At 45.7% G+C, this 18,823-nt stretch overlaps 1 protein-coding gene and 1 pseudogene across 10 annotated transcripts in view; one reads left to right on the forward strand and one right to left on the reverse strand.

The window, feature by feature from the left end:
• LOC109551192 (uncharacterized) overlaps positions 1 to 18,823 on the forward strand; it is a 99,995-nt gene that overhangs the window by 25,797 nt on the left and 55,375 nt on the right. For 4 of the 10 annotated variants that reach the window (XR_012330497.1, XR_012330503.1, XR_012330494.1 and 1 more), the window contains 2 exons: positions 5,048 to 5,151; positions 8,265 to 8,376. The exons of 5 other annotated variants lie outside the window; for them this stretch is intronic. Coding sequence is in view for 1 of the 5 variants with exons in the window: in XM_073801893.1 (XP_073657994.1) it covers positions 5,048 to 5,151; positions 7,564 to 7,618 (159 nt within the window). In the remaining 4 variants the exon portion in view is untranslated. Of the gene's footprint in view, positions 1 to 5,047; positions 5,152 to 7,563; positions 8,244 to 8,264; positions 8,377 to 18,823 lie in introns of those variants that run through there. One more of the 10 variants, XM_073801893.1, reaches the window with a different exon arrangement.
• Positions 8,566 to 10,155, reverse strand: LOC109551084 (high affinity cAMP-specific and IBMX-insensitive 3',5'-cyclic phosphodiesterase 8A pseudogene; annotated as a pseudogene).

Here is an 18,823-nt window from a genome sequence, read left to right on the forward strand (position 1 = left end):
CAACTGGGAAATGTTGATTAAGAAATGAGAGGATACAGGCAAGAGCAGCTCCTGAAATTGTGCCTAAATACCTCCAATATTCCTAAGGAATCCCACAGGCAACTGTGTCACAGTGGAGCTGACAAAGGGAGTATAGTAAGCGCATAGATCATGCCCTTATCAGCCAGCATACGGAGAGCATTAGTGATTTTCAGCAAATCATTACTGATCCTCAGAAAAATGCACTGTGACTGGGTCTAAAACTTGACTGGAATTTTCCATAGATGTGTGATATTGGATTTGGGTTTGCAGCTGCACTTGCCAAATCACCTTTGCAAAGCACAGTTGTAGGTCACAGCCAGAGGAGCAAAGGCTGCTCTGCTCTTTCTCAAGCAGAAAAGGATTTTAGACATGCCCAGTTCTGTCCCACAAAGGATGGGGATAGCAGATTATGAATTAGTGATTAGTACAATATCTGTGATCCCTGGGCTAATTTCCGTCTTGAAGCTGGGATATAAAGACTCATGTGTTGGGTGATGAGCCACAAGCCCTCTCAACAGGTGCATAATCAGGACTGGATAGGATGAATTCAGGCCTGGGTATCTGGCATCTGGCACCAGCCCTTTTCTGGCAGGTTGCCTTTAGACATGTCCCTGACACCTTTGCGTCTGTAGCTTTTCGTTCTTGCTGTCTGGTTGTTTAAATACTTAAAATGGTGATGACACTACTTGGTGGCATATTCTATTTTAAAAAAGCTTCCATTACTCCGTGCACATCAAACAGTAAATGCTTTCTCTATAAACCTACATAACAATTTTCTGAACTGTTCTGCTCTGGGCAGGAGAGTCACAAATGCACCAGGCAAATAAAGTGAAAGATGAGACAGTACATAGTGTTTTATTCAATTGGGTCTTGATACCTAAGTGTGACTCTTAACCAAGGATTATGCAGTAGTTAAGGACACAGATGAAAGTTGTTTAGAGTGTGTCCTAAAGTCTCACTGGTAGAATTTAAATCTCTACGCTGGAAGTTGTAGACCCGAGACAGATTACTTCCCTAAACTTCATTTCCTGCATCTGAGAAAGATAATAGTATCTACTTTGTAGTAGACTGAATAATACCATTGCCCCCAAATGTCCACATTCTAATCCCCAGAACCTGTGAATGTCACCGTAAGTGGCAGAAGGGATTTTGCCAATGGGATGAAAGTAAGGGTCTTGGGATGGGGAGATTCTTCTGGACTACCTGGATGGACCCAGATGTAACCACTGGTGTTCTCGTAAGAGAGAGGCAGAGGGAGTTTTTACTCCAAAGAGAATGTGATGATGAAGTGGGGGTTGGATTGATGTGGCCAGAAGTCAAGGAATGCTGGCAAGGAAACAGATTCTCCCTTAGAGCCTCTGGAAGGAGGATGGACGGCCTTGTCAACTCCTGGTTTCAGCCTAAGGAAACTGGTTTTGGACCTCTGTCTTCCAGAACCATAAGAAAATAAGTGTGTTTTGTTTTACGCAAGCTTATTTGTAGTAATTTGTTACAGCAGCCATAGGGAACTAATGCGTACCTCATAGGAACTATTTCTCCAATTAAAATGTGTGACTGGAAACACACTTGGTGGCATGTCTGACACACGGTAGGTATGCTACCTTAGGTAGTTCTTGGAAACTGAAGCCGTGGTTTTGAGGGATCATCAAAACCAGTACAATGGTTGCCATGTTTCTCCTTGTTCATCCTGGTGACAAACCTTTAGAGAGAGCTCCATCCTTTCCCACAGGACTCCACCCCTAGTACTTAGAGGGAAGCAGTTATGTCTCACTTAAGGCACCTTCTTCTTTTCCTTTCTACGTTTTTTTTTCATTAATCTTCATCCAAGTGGCCTTTCTAAATTTTAAAGAAAACAAAACCATTTCTCAATGGATTCAGATGCTACCCCACATTAATATACCAACCAAGTTCTTGTTCTTCCGGGTCACATCACTAGAAATTTCTGAGCCTAAATCCTCTCTAGTTTCTAGGATGATTCATTTTCTCATTTCTCCCTTCTCCTTTTAGTTCAGAGTCTTGTCAATTTAGTCCCTTCCCTAAACACAACTTAAAATAAGGTGACGCAGCAAAGTGATGAAAGTCTAGACAGTCTGGTTTTAATCCTAGGTTTTTGCCACCTACTTACTGTGTGACATTATAAAAGCTATTCAACCTCTCTGGGCCTCAGTTTCCTCCAAAAAAGTGAATATTATGAATATTCCCTACCTATAGGGTTGCCATTATGAAGATTAAGTGAGTTAATATTTGCAAAGCACTTAGAATAGTACTTGTTATAGTCTAAGCACTACAGCTGTGCTTGTTAATAATAAATGCAATTCCAAGCATATAACTTACTCAACTTTCTGTCATAACTTTGAGATATTTATTTGGTGTAATCAATAAAATCGTGTTTCAGGGGAAACAGAAAAGTAGTTTTGAGCGATTGTCCACGTGGCTAGCTTAGATATTTCACCACAGTCAGCGTTTCCAAGCGTCTGTACAACAGCCTGGGCGAGTCCTGTAGCAAACTAGAAATTGATGGTGCTCGTGTTTTGAACCCTTTATCTCAATGTCCCCCCAACCCCAACGAATCCCCATATCTTTAGACATAAACTTTCATTTGTCCTCCGTCTTGTGAAAACCTACTTCTAAGAAAGTCTCTGATCTCCAACTTGGTGTGAATTCAAGACAAAAGTACTAGTTACCTCAGAGAGACAACTTTTCAAGAGTGGTTTTGTTTGGTTCGGTTTTTCTGTCTCTCCCAGTTCCTCAGCATTGGACAAATCCAGGAGATACGTATTATGGCTCTACCACTTAGCACCTGTGGGATTCTCCAAGCCTCGGTTTTCTTACCTGGGAGGGGCATCTGAAAACCATCTGGATTTCAACCAGTACTCCAGGTAATTCTGAGGCAGGTAGTCCTTATTCCATATTGAGCCAAATACTGGTTTAGGCCATCAGTGAGATCTCACCAAGGGCCTCATGTATCTTGTAAGATTAAAAATTTTGTATGGCTACTTCATGCTAAAACTCTGGTTAGTAATAAGCAGGGTATTTTCCCTGCATGTGTCTCTCAATAATTAGAGAAAGTTCCTGTCCTGGGACTGCTGAGAGGACCACGCCCAGGTCTGTCTCAGGTAAAGTATGAACTGCTGGTTAGGCAGCCTCACTACATCACATCAACCTGGGTTCACAGCAATGACTGGGTCAGGGAGGGCCTGGGCAGTCTCATAACAGTCAAGGGCTGTTTCTAGATCTCTAAAAGGAAAATATTTAGGACAAGAAAGACATGCATCCGTGAGTCTGAAATTCTCAAATCTTCCCCAAGCCACCTTCTAATTCTTGAGAGACATATTCAGGGAAAATACCCTGCTTATTACTAATCAGAGTTTTAGCCTGAAGTGCCTTACAAAATTTTTAATCTTACAAGATACATGAGACCCCCTTGGTGAGATCTCACTGATGGCCTAGAGCAGTATTTGGCTCAGTATGGAATAAGGACTACCTGCCTCATAATAACCTGGTTGAAATCCAGATGGTTAGCTCTCCCACAAAGCAAGGAAATTAGGATGATAGGGCCAGAATTATGCATTTTCCATAATTAGTAATTAGTCATTATTTCTGGCCTAGCCTAAAAGCAAGTTGGTCCCCTTTCTTTTAAGATCTTATCCTTACTTTGGTCTTACAGCTTCCAAACTGAGTAGGGGAGGGACAAGCGTTCTGGCAAAGGATGGGACCCAGCCAAGGAAACAATATTGAATTTGAAAATTTAAAAATTAATTTATTATGGGCAAATAGTGCAGGGAGAAAAAAGAAGAAGGTGGGTGAAATTTTAGGAGAAGTAATGAAATCTTGTGAGAAGATAATAGTTGAAGTAAAAAGCAAACTAAAATATAGCATGAGTTTAAATAATTGATAATGACAGAAGTAGGGGCGCCATACCTAGAGAGAAGAAAATACAGTCCTACCATTCTCTTGTCCCCAGGACTGAGCAAAACTTAAATAGTTAATATAACTTCTTGGTTTTCAACTCTTGTTGTCAACCTGTAGATAAAACACAGGACCCTTTGCTGTGATTGCATAAGAAAATGTAAATGTGATCAGCACAGACAAATGAAACAAACATGGTATTGACAGAAGGTGAGTTGTACAGGGGAGAGGAAAGACAGAGAGCTGTGGGTGCACAAATAGTCTCATGCAGAAAGAAAATGATGAGATTAGGGGGAAAGTTGATACCATAAGAAAGTTGATAGTATAGCTATATACTAGAGCTAATATTTCTGGAGAGCTTCTGCGTGTTGGATACTAAAGGCTGCAAATGCCTTATTATTATTTGCATTGTCATGAGAAACTCCGTGCAATGGGTATCATCCATTTCCTCGGTTTACAGGTGAGGAAACAGAGGCCCAGGAAGGTTATATAAATTACTCAGGATTGCAGAGCTAATTAACTGAGGAAGAAAGCTTCCAAGCCAGGTAGGTGGTCCATGTCCAGATCCAGTGCTTTTAGCTACTATGCTACCACTTCTCCCATCAGTAAAGCTAGGAAAACTACATGAAGTTACAAAAGAGAAGCAGTATGAGTAATGACATGAATATGATGTATTAGAAAAGAAGAGTGATGAGTAGTAGTGGGGGTAGGAGTTTCTCTTCCTCCTTCATGTTAGGGTGTTAAAATTGATCTAAAATGGATATAGCAGGATAAACATAATGTTTAGAATTATGGGGGTGGCATTGAAGTAGCAAAAACCTGTCTCTGGAGAGGGGAACTGGGGTTAGATGGGTTGAATTTCAGTATCATTTGAGTTGCTATCATGTTCATGTATTATTTTCATTAAAAAATACTTTTATTTATTTAGAAATAGCTTCAACTGTGTAAATGCATCAAAACATGAAATTCAAAATTATCTTTAAATCTCTCATACATTTGTTAAATGCTTGCCTTATCAGGATCATTCTTTTCAGCTTTGAAGTCCATTTTTTAAAAAATAAAAAGTCAAGAAGTATGAATTTTTAAAATTAAAAATTGTCCCTGGTTATATTGCCAGGCACCACAGATGGAAGGTGTGGAACTATTAGAAGTAACCTGGATGTCAACCCTGCTTCTGGGAGGCATTTCTGACTACAAGGGCAGGAGATTCTCTGAAGCCAGGTAGCAGGAGTTTTTTGTTTTTTGTTTTAACATCTTTATTGGAGTATAGTTGCTTTACAATGGTGTGTTAGTTTCTGCTTTATAACAAAGTGAATCAGCTATACATATACATATATCCCCATATCCCCTCCCTCTTGCGTCTCCTTCCCACCCTTCCTATCCCACCCCTCTAGGTGGTCAGAAAGCCCTGAGCTGATCTCCCCGTGCTATGCGGCTGCTTCCCACTAGCTATCTCTTTTACATTTGGTAGCATATATATGTCCATGCCACTCTCTCGCTTTGTCCCAGCTTTCCCTTCCCCCTCCCCGTGTCCTCAAGTCCATTCTCTACATCTGCATCTTTATTCCTGTCCTGCCCCAGCAATCCCACTACTGGGCATATACCCTGAGAAAACCATAATTCAAAAAGAGTCATGTACCAATATGTTCATTGCAGCTCTATTTATGATAGCCAGGACATGGAAGCAACCTATGGACAGTTGCTTCCATGGACAACTGTCCATGGAAGTGTCCATGGACAGATGAATGGATAAAGAAGATGTGGCACATATATACAATGGAATATTACTGAACCTTAAAAAGAAATGAAATTGAGTTATTTGTAGTGAGGTGGATGGACCTAGAGTCTGTCATACAGAGTGAAGTAAGTCAGAAAGAGAGAAACAAATACTGTATGCTAACACGCATGTATGGAATCTAAAAAAACAAACAAAAAGGGTTCGGGAGCAGGAGTTTTGATCCTCTGGAACCATAACAAACAACTCAGAGTAAATGAATCAGGCGCCTGGGTGCCTGGAGGGGTCTGGAAGCCTCTCTGTGATGGTGTTCTTTGTTTTTACATGTCTAATCTCATAAATGTTGCACTAGGCTCAGTGCTGTGCATTTTTAGGCTGAGTTATATTTTCCATGTGTGTACTTCATAAAAGTAAGCACTTTTATGCTCCCTTTAAAAAGGGGATCTCCCAGTTGAATTGCCAAGTGAAAGCTTTCTAAGGAGTTCATTAAGCATACGTATATGCGCAGTATCTCCATCTGTCATTGAAGTGAGTATGAATGTATGTATGTATATCTATCTATCTATTTATCTTTCTATTTATCTATCATCTATCAATCATTATCTCCCTGTTTACCCATCTGTATCAGTATGCCTAGGCTGCTATAACAAAATATTATAGACTGAGTGGCTTAAACAACAGACGTTTCACACAGTTCTAGAGTCTGGGAAGTCCAAGATCAAGGCAAATCTAGTTCTGGTGAGTCCTCCTTTTTTGGCTTGTAGAGGGCCACGTTCTTGCTGTCTCTTCACATGGTGGAGAGGGAAAACTCTGGTGTGTCTTCCTCTTCTTATAAGAGCTAATTGCATCATGGCAGCTTCATCCTCATGACGTCTTCTAAACCTAATTACCTCCTAAAGGCCCCACCTCCTAATTGCATCATACATAAGGGGATAGGGTTTCAACATATGAATTTGGTGGGTGGGTGGGCACAGAAATTCAGTCCTTAACTCTATTAATCTATCTATCTATCTTATCTATGTATGTATCTATCTGTGTATCTATGTATCTATGTATCTATCTGTGTATCTATCTATCTATGTATCTATCTATCTATATCTACCTGTCTATCCATCTATCCTTATGTAAAGAAGAGTAACAATGGCTTATAAGTCACTTCCCTACATTATTTTATCCTTCCAAAACTCTTGAGAGGTCAGTAGGCCATAGGAAAAGCACTGAAGCACTTGAAGGTTGAATTAACTGTTTGTGATTACTTAATCAGTAAATGGTGTGCATGGAACTCCACACACATCTTCTCTGTCCTCCTTTCCTCCTTCCCTCCCTACTACTTGCTGACTCTATTCCAGCCACATTATTTACTAACTCTTCCCTGAGGACACTGGCATCCTTCCTCTGGGCCTTGCAGAGGTTATTCCCATGATCTGGAATGCTTTTCCCTCAGATGTCTGACTCATCTGAATCCCTCTAGACTGTTCAAATTCCACCTTCCCAGTAAGACTTATCCTGTCTACCATTTAAGTTGAAAGCCTTGCTTCTCCCTGCCCACAATCTCACCTCACCATATACTGCTTAATCTCCATAGCATTTATTACTGGCGAACCTACCAGATAATATACATGAGTTTCTGTTCTCCCCTCCAAGTGGAAGATAGGCTGCACAGACTCAGGAATTTTGCCATTATGAAACCTAGTGAAGGCCCAGCAGAACTCTAGGGTCAGCCATAACTGGGCACAATTATAACTCTTGTGATTTGATATTTTAGTGAGTTAGCTCAGAGCCAAGCCAGTTATTAAAGAGGATCTTTTCTGCTATTTTAAGCAGCATGGGACATTTGAGGTCAACTTAAATTTTCAATAATTACAGAGCAGGTATGAACTCTTCCTTTGTTTCTCCAGATACATGAACCTGGATGCCAAATCCATCCTCTCTGAGTGTAGTGGGAATGTATGAAGATGACTGGCCTAAGTCTCAATTGAATAAAAAGATGCCCCAAAAGACATTTTAACATTTTTGAAAAGTAGTTATAAAGTGTGGTTCCTTATCACACATCAGGGATTATCTAGCCTCCAGTGTGGTTTTTTGTTTTGTTTTGTTTTGTTTTTGCAAAAGACATTTCAACATTTTCGAAAAGTACAATCATAAAGTGTGGTTCCTTATCACACATCAGGGATTATATAGCCTCCAGTGTGGTTTGTTTTTTTTTTTTTTTTGCAGTAAAATTGTGTCATTTTATATTTGAAATTTGCATTATGAAAATAAGTCTGTACACGAAGTAATGCATATTTAATTAATATGAATCATAAATTTGGTCATGGCATTTAAAGTTGGCTTTGACTTTGAATTATTTTTAAATTCATAGAAAATATTGAACTTCTCATAAAATAAAACATTTTAATAATTGATATTAATAATCAACTTCAAAATTTCTTTGTCTGCATTTTCTGTTCAATTTTGAAAGAGAAGTCACTTTCAGTAGTGTTCCAAAGTGAGTGATTGCACCTTCTATGATGTGAAAAAAGATCCGATTGCCATTAGCTGTTCTTAAGTGCTGAACATAACTGAGGAATTTTAATGAGATACTCTCTGTCACTGGCAGGAAATCCATCTCCGTCCTTTGCAGGGGCAGTCCTGAGCTCGTGTTTTAATGGACGCGAAGGCAAACCATGGTTCTCACGTGACTTTCTGAAGCACCCCCGCAGCAGGCCCAGGTACCTTGAGTGGACTAAGTCTCACTTTATGGCAGTGGCATCAGATGGTGGCTACAGAAGGTTGCCGACATCCCTGTGTGCTCTTACAGGCTCTGCAGACCGGGGGACGAAAGGACCAAGGAACTCTGCCCTCAGGAATCCCAAGTGACTAGAGGGACACAGCATCAGGGCCCCAGGCAGTGTCGCCCACTATTCAGGAGGTGGGCGGAGGCTCCGCAGCTTCATTTCATCCAGTCCCTTCCAGTATTTAAAATTGTTGTCAAGACGCTGCATTAACTCAGGCAGGTCTGCAAAGGCGTCCCAAGCAGCAAACATGTCTGTGATGAAATAGTCAATGAAAGAGATTTGGGATTTGGGGATGCTGCAGGTATTTCTGTCAAAAACTGACATCACTACAGGCAAGTCCTGTCGCTTCTCTTCATCAGTCTGAGAAAAACATTCTTCTGAGATACGTGCACCAGATTCTGAGATACTGCACTTTCCCAGGGGTCAGCAGGGATTTGACACATCAGCACACTTAATCAGCATTCGTTTGATCAGACTGCGGTTGTCTGGAGTTCTGAGCATAGTGATTATGGCTTCTTGATTTTTACCAGTTTCTCCATCTTCCTCTGATGCTGCCAAGGGCTTGTTGATGCTATTGACAAATTTGTTGACGTGCTCAAAGTGCTTTGTCATTTCTGTGGCTAAGACCATGTCGATAATACTCTGGTGCAGAGTCCGGTAGTCATCCCTCTCCATGTTTTTAAAGATGTTGCATTTATCATCACGAGTGGTCAGTTGGAAGGCCAAGGCCGTGAGGTGGCTCTCGAGCACAGCAGTGTCGTTATACAGAATGGCCAGCTCGCTCCCAGCATTGCACAGGAAGGAGTTGGTTCTCCCGGGGTGGTCCAGGTCATGGACAGTGGCTGCAATGAGGGCAGCGATCTCATCAAGTGGATCTAAAGTTTGCATTATCCTCTCTTTGCAGAGAAAATAGGCAGTGGCGTGAAGCACATCGGCAGAATGTGTAGAATTGTGGTAGGGGTTAGAAGCATGATAATTGGCTTCGATAATTTGCAACCATGATCTCAGCGTTGTCTCAGAGCATTTTAAGACTTCACAGACTCCAAAGCGAGCGAATATTTTGAGACCAAGATAAATCAAAGGCCTTTTATGAGTGGCAGCCTCCAGTTCAAAACTATCAAAGTCCCAGAATTCCTCATTTTCCATGGCCCGAGTTATCTGTGATTGGACGTTGTGAAGGAAGGTGGAGGTGATTACACTGCTGGAAACCTGTTGAAGGTTTTTTGTTGAAAGAACATACTCATTCCTGGATGGTCTTCACAAAACATCAGACATTAAGTCCCCAACAAGGTCAATGGCATGAGGATCATTGTCCTTAGCATCAAATTGTGGTGAATATAATTCAGTGGTTCTTAGAATTTCCAGCACACGATCTAAGGCTTCTGTCACAGGCATGGGACTGCTTTCCTGGGCAGCACTGATGATATCGATTGCCTTGGTGATGGGCGCCTCAATCTACATGGAATGTATCCGGGCCATGGAGGAGCGTCGTCTCTGGCTGGAAACTTTTCTTGTTCGAGAGGCAGCAGTTCTGACATCTAGTGAGTTTTTTCTCCCGTCGTTATGTTTGCCTGACTGATTATCTGTATGAGTGTCAGACTGAACACATTCAGCTATTTTCTCAGCCTTATTGTTGCCATTGCACACTCTGACAATGGACACATAGTGTCTAATTGTTCCTCCCTGTCCAATGACAGGTATCATCTTCACATTTTGTTGTTGAGAGACATACAGAGAAGCCAGGGTGAGTCACCCCATCTATCCCTCCTCTGGACCTTAGTTCCTCCTGATTGTCACTCGTTACACTGAGAACAGATTTCAGGACTCAGCACATGCAGCCATAATGTGTGCCTAATTCCACATCCCAGTTACTGGGACACAAAATTTTGGTGTCTTCAAGTCTGGCTCCCACGTCACCACTCACATATGTCAGTTCTTCCTCTACAGCTGAGTCAGTGAGTAAAGACACATAAACAGAAGCAGATTAATATGAACAAGGTTTTATTGACATATATATATATGTACATAAAGCTGGGAAAGAGAAGGGCCCATTGAGGCAAATGCATAGGGGGAGAGGAAGCATCTGAAAACAGCAGTGGGCATCCTGCCAGTTCCAAGTCTAGGGAAACTGGCTGGGGGCTTGGGTCCACCAAGTTAACAGTCAAGCCAGGGATGGCACAGTGGATGATACAGGCAGCTCTCTTCCATTCTCCTAACTGGAACTTCTCAAGTCTGGTGTAGTTCTGAAGTGGGCTCATATGCCACATGCACACACACACTCACTCTTGCACAGCCCTGAGGTGTGGTCCTCCGGCTTGCTGTAGGAAGAGAGGAGGTTAAGTTTCACTTAAACGGGCTGAGCCACTTTCCAGTGAGGCAAAGTCCATTCATGGTTACACACAGTTTGCAGAATAAGATCTGCTCTTCATTTGTAGAGTTTCTTCGTAGAAGAAAGGAATTAGCTGATGGCTCCTATGAAGCCCTGGGCAAGTTATGAGGCTGCCAGGCTCCTATGAGCACAGGCACAGCTGCCCTGACCAGAAGCCTCCAAACACAATGCTGGCTCGTCTAAGTCAGAGGGGTGTCCTGACTTGGGTGCCCCAGTGTTCTTCCTGAGAGTAGAGGTTCCTCTCTAAATATGGATGGTGCTGTCCCCCGTGGCGCCACCTGGGTTTTGGCTGGGGGGGGGGGCCAGGTGCCTTGTATTAATGCGGCCCCAGAAGTGTATGCAGTCACAGCAGGTGTGGTGCTGTCCCCCATGGCGCCCCCACCCCGTTCTCTGCACAGATGGGTTCCAAGTCTGATGGCAGTTAATACACAGGGCCTCCCAGCACCCGTGAGATGTTGTGCCCTCCATCCGCACCACCTGTGTATTGGCCAGGTGGGTCCCAGTTGTAAGCGGGAATACCAGGTCCTCCAATCATGGGCATGATGTTGTTCCCTCCGAGACGACCACCACCTAGTGGGCAGGTGGGCCCCTTGTGCTCGGAAATAAGGTAGAACTAGAAGTGTGTTGAAACCCACGGGTGGTAACCACACTTGCAACTCCAGCAGATGTGGTGTGCTCTGTTGGAAGGTGGAAACTGACATGTCCCTTGACACAGATTTCATCTCCTTGGTGATGGAACTTTTAAACGTAGATTTTCTACGTCCAGATGGGCCCTGTGTGCAGTGGTGGAAAGTGGAAAGAAACACTAGGGCCTCCCATCGTGGGGATGGTGTTGTCCCCTGCCATCACCGTACCACCTGTATTGAGCGCAGGTAGGCCCCAGGTATTTGGATTTAAGGTGGAATCAGGTATGTTCCCAAATGCTGGGATGGTGCCTGCCCCTCCTACTGCAGCAGCCTTGCCGTGGTAGGTAGATGGCAGGTTGTCTGTCCCAAAGTAGGAACAGAAGTGGTGCTGGGTGCCCCACTTAGACCTGTCCCAAAGTTAAGTGGTCTGGATGCCTCTGAATGAGTGAGGCCTGGGGCTGACACACCAACTCCAAGGCTCCCACCGGCCGTAGGGGTTGCAGGTCACATGAACAGTGGGCCCGGTGTGGTGTCGGCAAAGAGCGAGCTACCGTCTCCAGTACTGGGCATCCTGGTGGCAACTCCAAACACAGTAGCAATGGACACAGACCTAGGGAGAATGCCTGGGTTGTCGCCAAAGGCTGGCTGCATGTTGCTGGTGGTGGCAAATACGGAAGAGGGCAAAGCTGACTGCATGATGCTGACTCGCGGTGGCTAGGCTGCAGGAGCGGCTAGGACTTTAATTTGTGCTGAGGCTACTGGGTTTCCCAATAGAAAACACTCGTTAGGCCTCGGCACATCGTTGGCCCCCAGTTTGGCCTGAGACGGGAGACCTGGGACTGAGGAAGCTTGAAGTGTTTGTCTATCTGTTGCCCGTGTCGCAGGTAAATGCGTGGAGGAATGGGCTGAGGCATTGTTACCACTGGGTGGTGTGTTCCCAGAACTAGGAACAGCCCTGTGAAATGGCTATTAGTTCTGCCTGGAGACAGGGGCAGACTGGAACATGACAGCCTGGGAAGGAGGTGTGGTGTCCATAGGTTCAGTGTCAGAGCTGCTACCTGCTGAAGTACCCTTGATGGCTGAAGTCGCAAATGGGCTGAGAAAAACAGGAGCCGAAGGGAAAATGACAGCATGGGAAGCAGCTGTGGTGTCCATAGGTTCAGTGTCAGAGCTTCTGCCTGCTGAAACTGTAATGTGGGGCTGGGGAAAACAGGAACCAAATGGAAAAAAACAGCATGGGAAGGAGGTGTGTTGTCTGTCCATAGGTTGAGTGTCAGAGATTCTGCCTGCTGAAGCCGTAAATGGGAGACTGGGGAAAACAGGAGCAGAATGGAAAATGACAGCCTGGGAAGAAGGTGTGGTGTCCATAGGTTCAGTGTCAGAGCTTCTGCCTGCTGAAGCCATAAGTGTGAGACTTGGGAAACCAGGTTTAAAATAAAAAAAAGCACCCTGGGAAGGAGGTGTGGTGTCCATAGGTTCAGTGTCACAACTTCTGCCTGCTGAGGCCGTAAATTGGGGGGCTGGGGAAAACAGGAGCCGAATGGAAGATAACAGCCTGGGATGGAGGTGTTGTGTCCATAGGTTCAGAGTCAGAGCTGCTACGTGCTGAAATACCGATGACGGCTGAAGCCCTAAATGGGGGCTCAGGACCACAGTACCCGAATGGAAACTGACAGCCTGGGATGGAGGTGTTTTGTCCATAGATTCAGTGTCAGAGCTTCTGCCTGCTGAAGCCGTAAATGGGGGCTGGGGAAAACAGGAACCGAATGGAAAAAGACAGCCTGGGAACGAGGTGTGGTTTCCATTGATTCAGTGTCAGAGCTTCTGCCTGCTGAAGCCGTAAGTGTGAGCCTGGGGAAACCAGGTGTCAAATGAAAAATAACACCCTGGGAAGGAGGTGTGTTGTCTATACGTTCAGTGTTGAGTTGCTACTTGCTGTAGTACCCATGGCGGCTGAAGCCCTAAATGGGGGTTGAGGAAAACAGGAGCCGAATGGAAAATGAAAGCCTGGAAGGAGGTGTGGTGTCCATAGGTTCGGTGTCACAGCTTCTGCCTGCTGAGGACGTAAATTGGGGTTCGGGAAAACAGGAACCGAATGGAGAATGTCAGCCTGGGAATGAAGTGTGTTGTCCACAGTTTCAGTGTCAGAGCTTCTGCCTCTGGAGGCCATAAATGGAGGGCCTGGAAAAAACAACAGCCGAATGGAAAATGACAGCCTGGGAAGGCGGTGTGATGTTCATAGGTTCAGTGTCAGAGCTTCTGCCGGCTGCAGCCGTAAATGGGGGGCTGGGGAAAACAGGAGCCGAATGGAAAGTGACAACCTGGGAAGGAGGTGTTGTGTCCATAGGTTCAGTGTCAGAGCTGCTACTTTCTGAATTACCGATGACGGCTGAAGCCCTAAATGGGGGGCTCAGGAAAACAGGAGCCGAAAGTAAAATGACAACCTAGGAAAGAAGTATGGTGTCCTTAGGTTCAGTGTCAGAGCTTCTAACTGCTGAAGTCGTAAATGGGGTCTGGGGAAAACAGGAGCCGAATGGAAAGTGACAGCCTGGGAAGGAGGTGTTGTGTCCATAGGTTCAGTGTCAGAGCTTCAACATGTTGAAGTACCCATGATGGCTGAATCCGTAAAAGGGGGGCTGAGGAAAACAGGAGCAGAATGGAAAATGACAGCCTGCGAAGGAGGTGTGGTGTCCATAGGTTCAGCGTCAGACATTCTGCCTCTGAAGCCGTAAATGGGCGGCTGGGGAAAACAGGAGCCAAATGGAAAATGACAGCCTGGGAAGGACGTGTGTTGTCCATAGTTTCAGTCTCAGAGCTTCTGCCACTTGAGGCCGTAAATGGGGGCCTGGAAAAAACAGGAGCCCAATGGAAAATGACAGACTGGGAACGAGGTGTGGTGTCCATAGATTCAGTGTCATAGCTTCTGCCTGCTGAAGCCGTAAGTGTGAGTCTCGTGAAACCGGGTGTCAAATGAAAAGTAACACCCTGGAAAGGAGGAGTGTTGTCCATAGGTTCAGTGACAGACCTTTTGCCTGCTGAAGCCATAAATGGGGGTTGGGAAAACAGGAGCCAAATCGAAAATGACTGCCTGACATGGAGGTGTGGTGTTCATATGTACAGTGTCAGAGTTGCTACCTGCTGTAGTACCCATGATGGCTGCAGCCCTAAATGGGGGTTGAGGAAAACAGGAACCGAATGGAAAATGACAGCCTGGGAAGGCGGTGTGTTGCCCATAGGTTTAGTGTCAATGCTTCTGCCTGCTGAAGCTGTAAATGGGGGGCTGAGGAAAACAGAGGTCGAATGGAAAATGACAGCCTGTGAAAGAGGTGTGGTGTCCATAGATTCAGTGTCAGAGCTTCTGCCTGTTGAAGTGGAAAATGGGATGGAAAATTCAGGAGACGAACGGAAAATGACAGCCTGGGAAGGAGATGTCATGTCCATAGGTTCAGTGTCAGAGCTTCTGCCTGCTTAGGCCATAATCGGGGGCCTGGAACAAACAGGAGCCCACTGGAAAATGACAGCCTGGGAAGGAGGTGTGTTCTATATAGCTTCATTGTCAGACCTTCTGCCTGCTGAAGCCGTAAATGGGGTCTGGGGAAAATAGGAGCCGAATGGAAAGTGACAGCCTGGGAAGGAGGTGTTGTGTCCATAGATTCAGTGTCAGAGCTGCTACCTGCTGAAGTACTGATAACGGCTGAAGCCCTAAATGGGGGGCTCAGGAAAACAGGAGCCGAATGGAAAATGACAACCTGTGAAAGAAGTGTGGTGTCCATAGGTTCAGTATCAGAACTTCTACCTGCTGAAGCTATAAATGGGTGGCTGTGGAAAACAGGAGCCGAATGGAAAATGACAGCCTGGGAAGGAGGTGTGTTGTCCATAGGTTCTGTGTCAGAGCTTCTGCCTGTTGAAGCCAACAATGGGAGGATGGGGAAAGCAGGAGCCGAATGGAAAATGACAGCCAGAGGAGGAGGTGTGTTGTCCATAGGTTCATTGTCAGGGTTTCAACCTGTTGAAGTACCCATGACGGCTGAATCCATAAAAGGGGGGCTGAGTAAACCAGGAGCAGAATGGAAAATGTCATCCTGGGAATGAGGTGTGGTGTCCATAGGTTCAGTGTCAGAGCTTCTGCCTGCTGAAGCCGTCGATTGGGGTTCGGGAAAACAGGAACCGAATGGAAAATGTCAGCCTGGGAATGAACTGTGTTGTCCACAGTTTCAGTGTCAGAACTTCTGCCTCTGGAGGCCATAAATGGGGGGCCTGGAAAAAACAACAGCCGAATGGAATGTGACAGCCTGGGAAGGCGGTGTGATGTTCATAGGTTCAGTGTCAGAGCTTCTGCAAGCTGAAGCCGTAAATGGGGTCTGGGGAAAACAGCAGCCAAATGGAAAGTGACAGCCTGGGAAGGAGGTGTTGTGTCCATAGGTTCAGTGTCAGAGCTGCTGCCTGCTGAAGTACTGATAACGGCTGAATCCCTAAATGGGGGGTTCAGGAAAACAGGAGCCGAATGGAAAATGACAACCTGCGAAAGAAGTGTGGTGTCCATAGGTTCAGTATCAGAACTTCTACCTGCTGAAGCTATAAATGGGTGGCTGTGGAAAACAGGAGCCAAATGGAAAATGAAAGCCTGAGAAGGAGGTGTGTTGTCCATAGGTTCAGTGTCAGAGCTTCAACCTGTTGAAGTACCTATGACGGCTGAATCCGTAAAAGTGGGACTGAGGAAACAGGAGCAGAATGGAAAGTGACAGCCTGCGAAGGAGGTGTGGTGTCCATAGGTTCAGTGTCACAACTTCTGCCTGCTGAGGCCGTAAATTGGGGGGCTGGGGAAAACAGGAGCCGAATGGAAGATAACAGCCTGGGATGGAGGTGTTGTGTCCATAGGTTCAGAGTCAGAGCTGCTACGTGCTGAAATACCGATGACGGCTGAAGCCCTAAATGGGGGCTCAGGACCACAGTACCCGAATGGAAACTGACAGCCTGGGATGGAGGTGTTTTGTCCATAGATTCAGTGTCAGAGCTTCTGCCTGCTGAAGCCGTAAATGGGGCTGGGGAAAACAGGAACCGAATGGAAAATGACAGCCTGGGAACGAGGTGTGGTTTCCATTGATTCAGTGTCAGAGCTTCTGCCTGCTGAAGCCGTAAGTGTGAGCCTGGGGAAACCAGGTGTCAAATGAAAAATAACACCCTGGGAAGGAGGTGTGTTGTCTATAGGTTCAGTGTTGAGTTGCTACTTGCTGTAGTACCCATGGCGGCTGGAGCCCTAAATGGGGGTTGAGGAAAACAGGAACCGAATGGAAAATGAAAGCCTGGAAGGAGTTGTGGTGTCCATAGGTTCGTTGTCACAGCTTCTGCCTGCTGAGGACGTAAATTGGGGTTCGGGAAAACAGGAACCGAATGGAGAATGTCAGCCTGGGAATGAAGTGTGTTGTCCACAGTTTCAGTGTCAGAGCTTCTGCCTCTGGAGGCCATAAATGGGGGCCTGGAAAAAACAACAGCCGAATGGAAAATGACAGCCTGGGAAGGCGGTGTGATGTTCATAGGTTCAGTGTCAGAGCTTCTGCCGGCTGCAGCCGTAAATGGGGGGCTGGGGAAAACAGGAGCCGAATGGAAAGTGACAGCCTGGGAAGGAGGTATTGTGTCCATAGGTTCAGTGTCAGAGCTGCTACCTGCTGAATTACCGATGACGGCTGAAGCCCTAAATGGGGGGCTCAGGAAAACAGGAGCCGAAAGTAAAATGACAACCTAGGAAAGAAGTGTCGTGTCCTTAGGTTCAGTGTCAGAGCTTCTAACTGCTGAAGTCGTAAATGGGGTCTGGGGAAAACAGGAGCCGAATGGAAAGTGACAGCCTGGGAAGGAGGTGTTGTGTCCATAGGTTCAGTGTCAGAGCTTCAACATGTTGAAGTACCCATGATGGCTGAATCCGTAAAAGGAGGGGCTGAGGAAAACAGGAGCAGAATGGAAAATGACAGCCTGCGAAGGAGGTGTGGTGTCCATAGGTTCAGCGTCAGACATTCTGCCTCTGAAGCCGTAAATGGGCGGCTGGGGAAAACAGGAGCCAAATGGAAAATGACAGCCTGGGAAGGAAGTGTGTTGTCCATAGTTTCAGTCTCAGAGCTTCTGCCACTTGAGGCCGTAAATGGGGGCCTGGAAAAAACAGGAGCCCAATGGAAAATGACAGACTGGGAACGAGGTGTGGTGTCCATAGATTCAGTGTCATAGCTTCTGCCTGCTGAAGCCGTAAGTGTGAGTCTTGTGAAACCGGGTGTCAAATGAAAAATAACACCCTGGAAAGGAGGTGTGTTGTCCATAGGTTCCGTGACAGACCTTTTGCCTGCTGAAGCCATAAATGGGGGTTGGGAAAACAGGAGCCAAATCGAAAATGACTGCCTGACATGGAGGTGTGGTGTTCATATGTACAGTGTCAGAGTTGCTACCTGCTGTAGTACCATGATGGCTGCAGCTCTAAATGGGGGTTGAGGAAAACAGGAACCGAATGGAAAATGACAGCCTGGGAAGGCGGTGTGTTGCCCATAGGTTCAGTGTCAATGCTTCTGCCTGTTGAAGCTGTAAATGGGAGGCTGAGGAAAACAGAGGTCGAATGGAAAATGACAGCCTGTGAAAGAGGTGTGGTGTCCATAGATTCAGTGTCAGAGCTTCTGCCTGTTGAAGTTGAAAATGGGGGGATGGAAAATTCAGGAGACGAATGGAAAATGACAGCCTGGGAAGGAGTTGTGCTGTCCACAGGTTCTGTCTCACACTTCTGCCTCTTTATGATGTAAAAGGTGGGCTGGGGAAAACAGGAGCCGAATGGAAAATGACAGCCTGGGAAGGAGATGTCATGTCCATAGGTTCAGTGTCAGAGCTTCTGCCTGTTTAGGCCACAAACGGGGGCCTGGAACAAACAGGAGCCCACTGGAAAATGACAGCCTGGGAAGGAGTTGTTTTGTCCCTATTTTCAGTGTCAGAGCTTCTGCATTCTGAAGCCGTAAATGGGGAGCTGGGGAAAACAGGAGCCGAATGGAAAATGACAGCCTGGGAATGACGTGTGTTGTCCATAGGTTCAGTGTCACTGATTCCGCCTTCTTACCATGTAAATGGGTGGCTCGGAAATACAGGAGCCGAATGGAAAATGACAGCCTGGGAAGGATGTGTGTTGCCCATAGGTTCAGTGTCAGAGCTTCTGCCTGCTGAACACGAAAATGGGGGTCTGGGGAAAACAGGAGCGGAAGGGAAAGTGACAGCCTGGGAAGGAGGTGTTTTGTATATAGGTTCTGTGTCAGAGCTTCTTCCTGCTGAAGCCGTAAAGGGGGGCTGAGGAAAACAGGAACCGAATGGAAAATGTCAGCCTGGGAACGAGGTGTGGTGTCCA

This window comes from Tursiops truncatus, chromosome 1 (assembly GCF_011762595.2).
Source record: "Tursiops truncatus isolate mTurTru1 chromosome 1, mTurTru1.mat.Y, whole genome shotgun sequence".
Classification (NCBI taxonomy): domain Eukaryota; kingdom Metazoa; phylum Chordata; class Mammalia; order Artiodactyla; family Delphinidae; genus Tursiops; species Tursiops truncatus.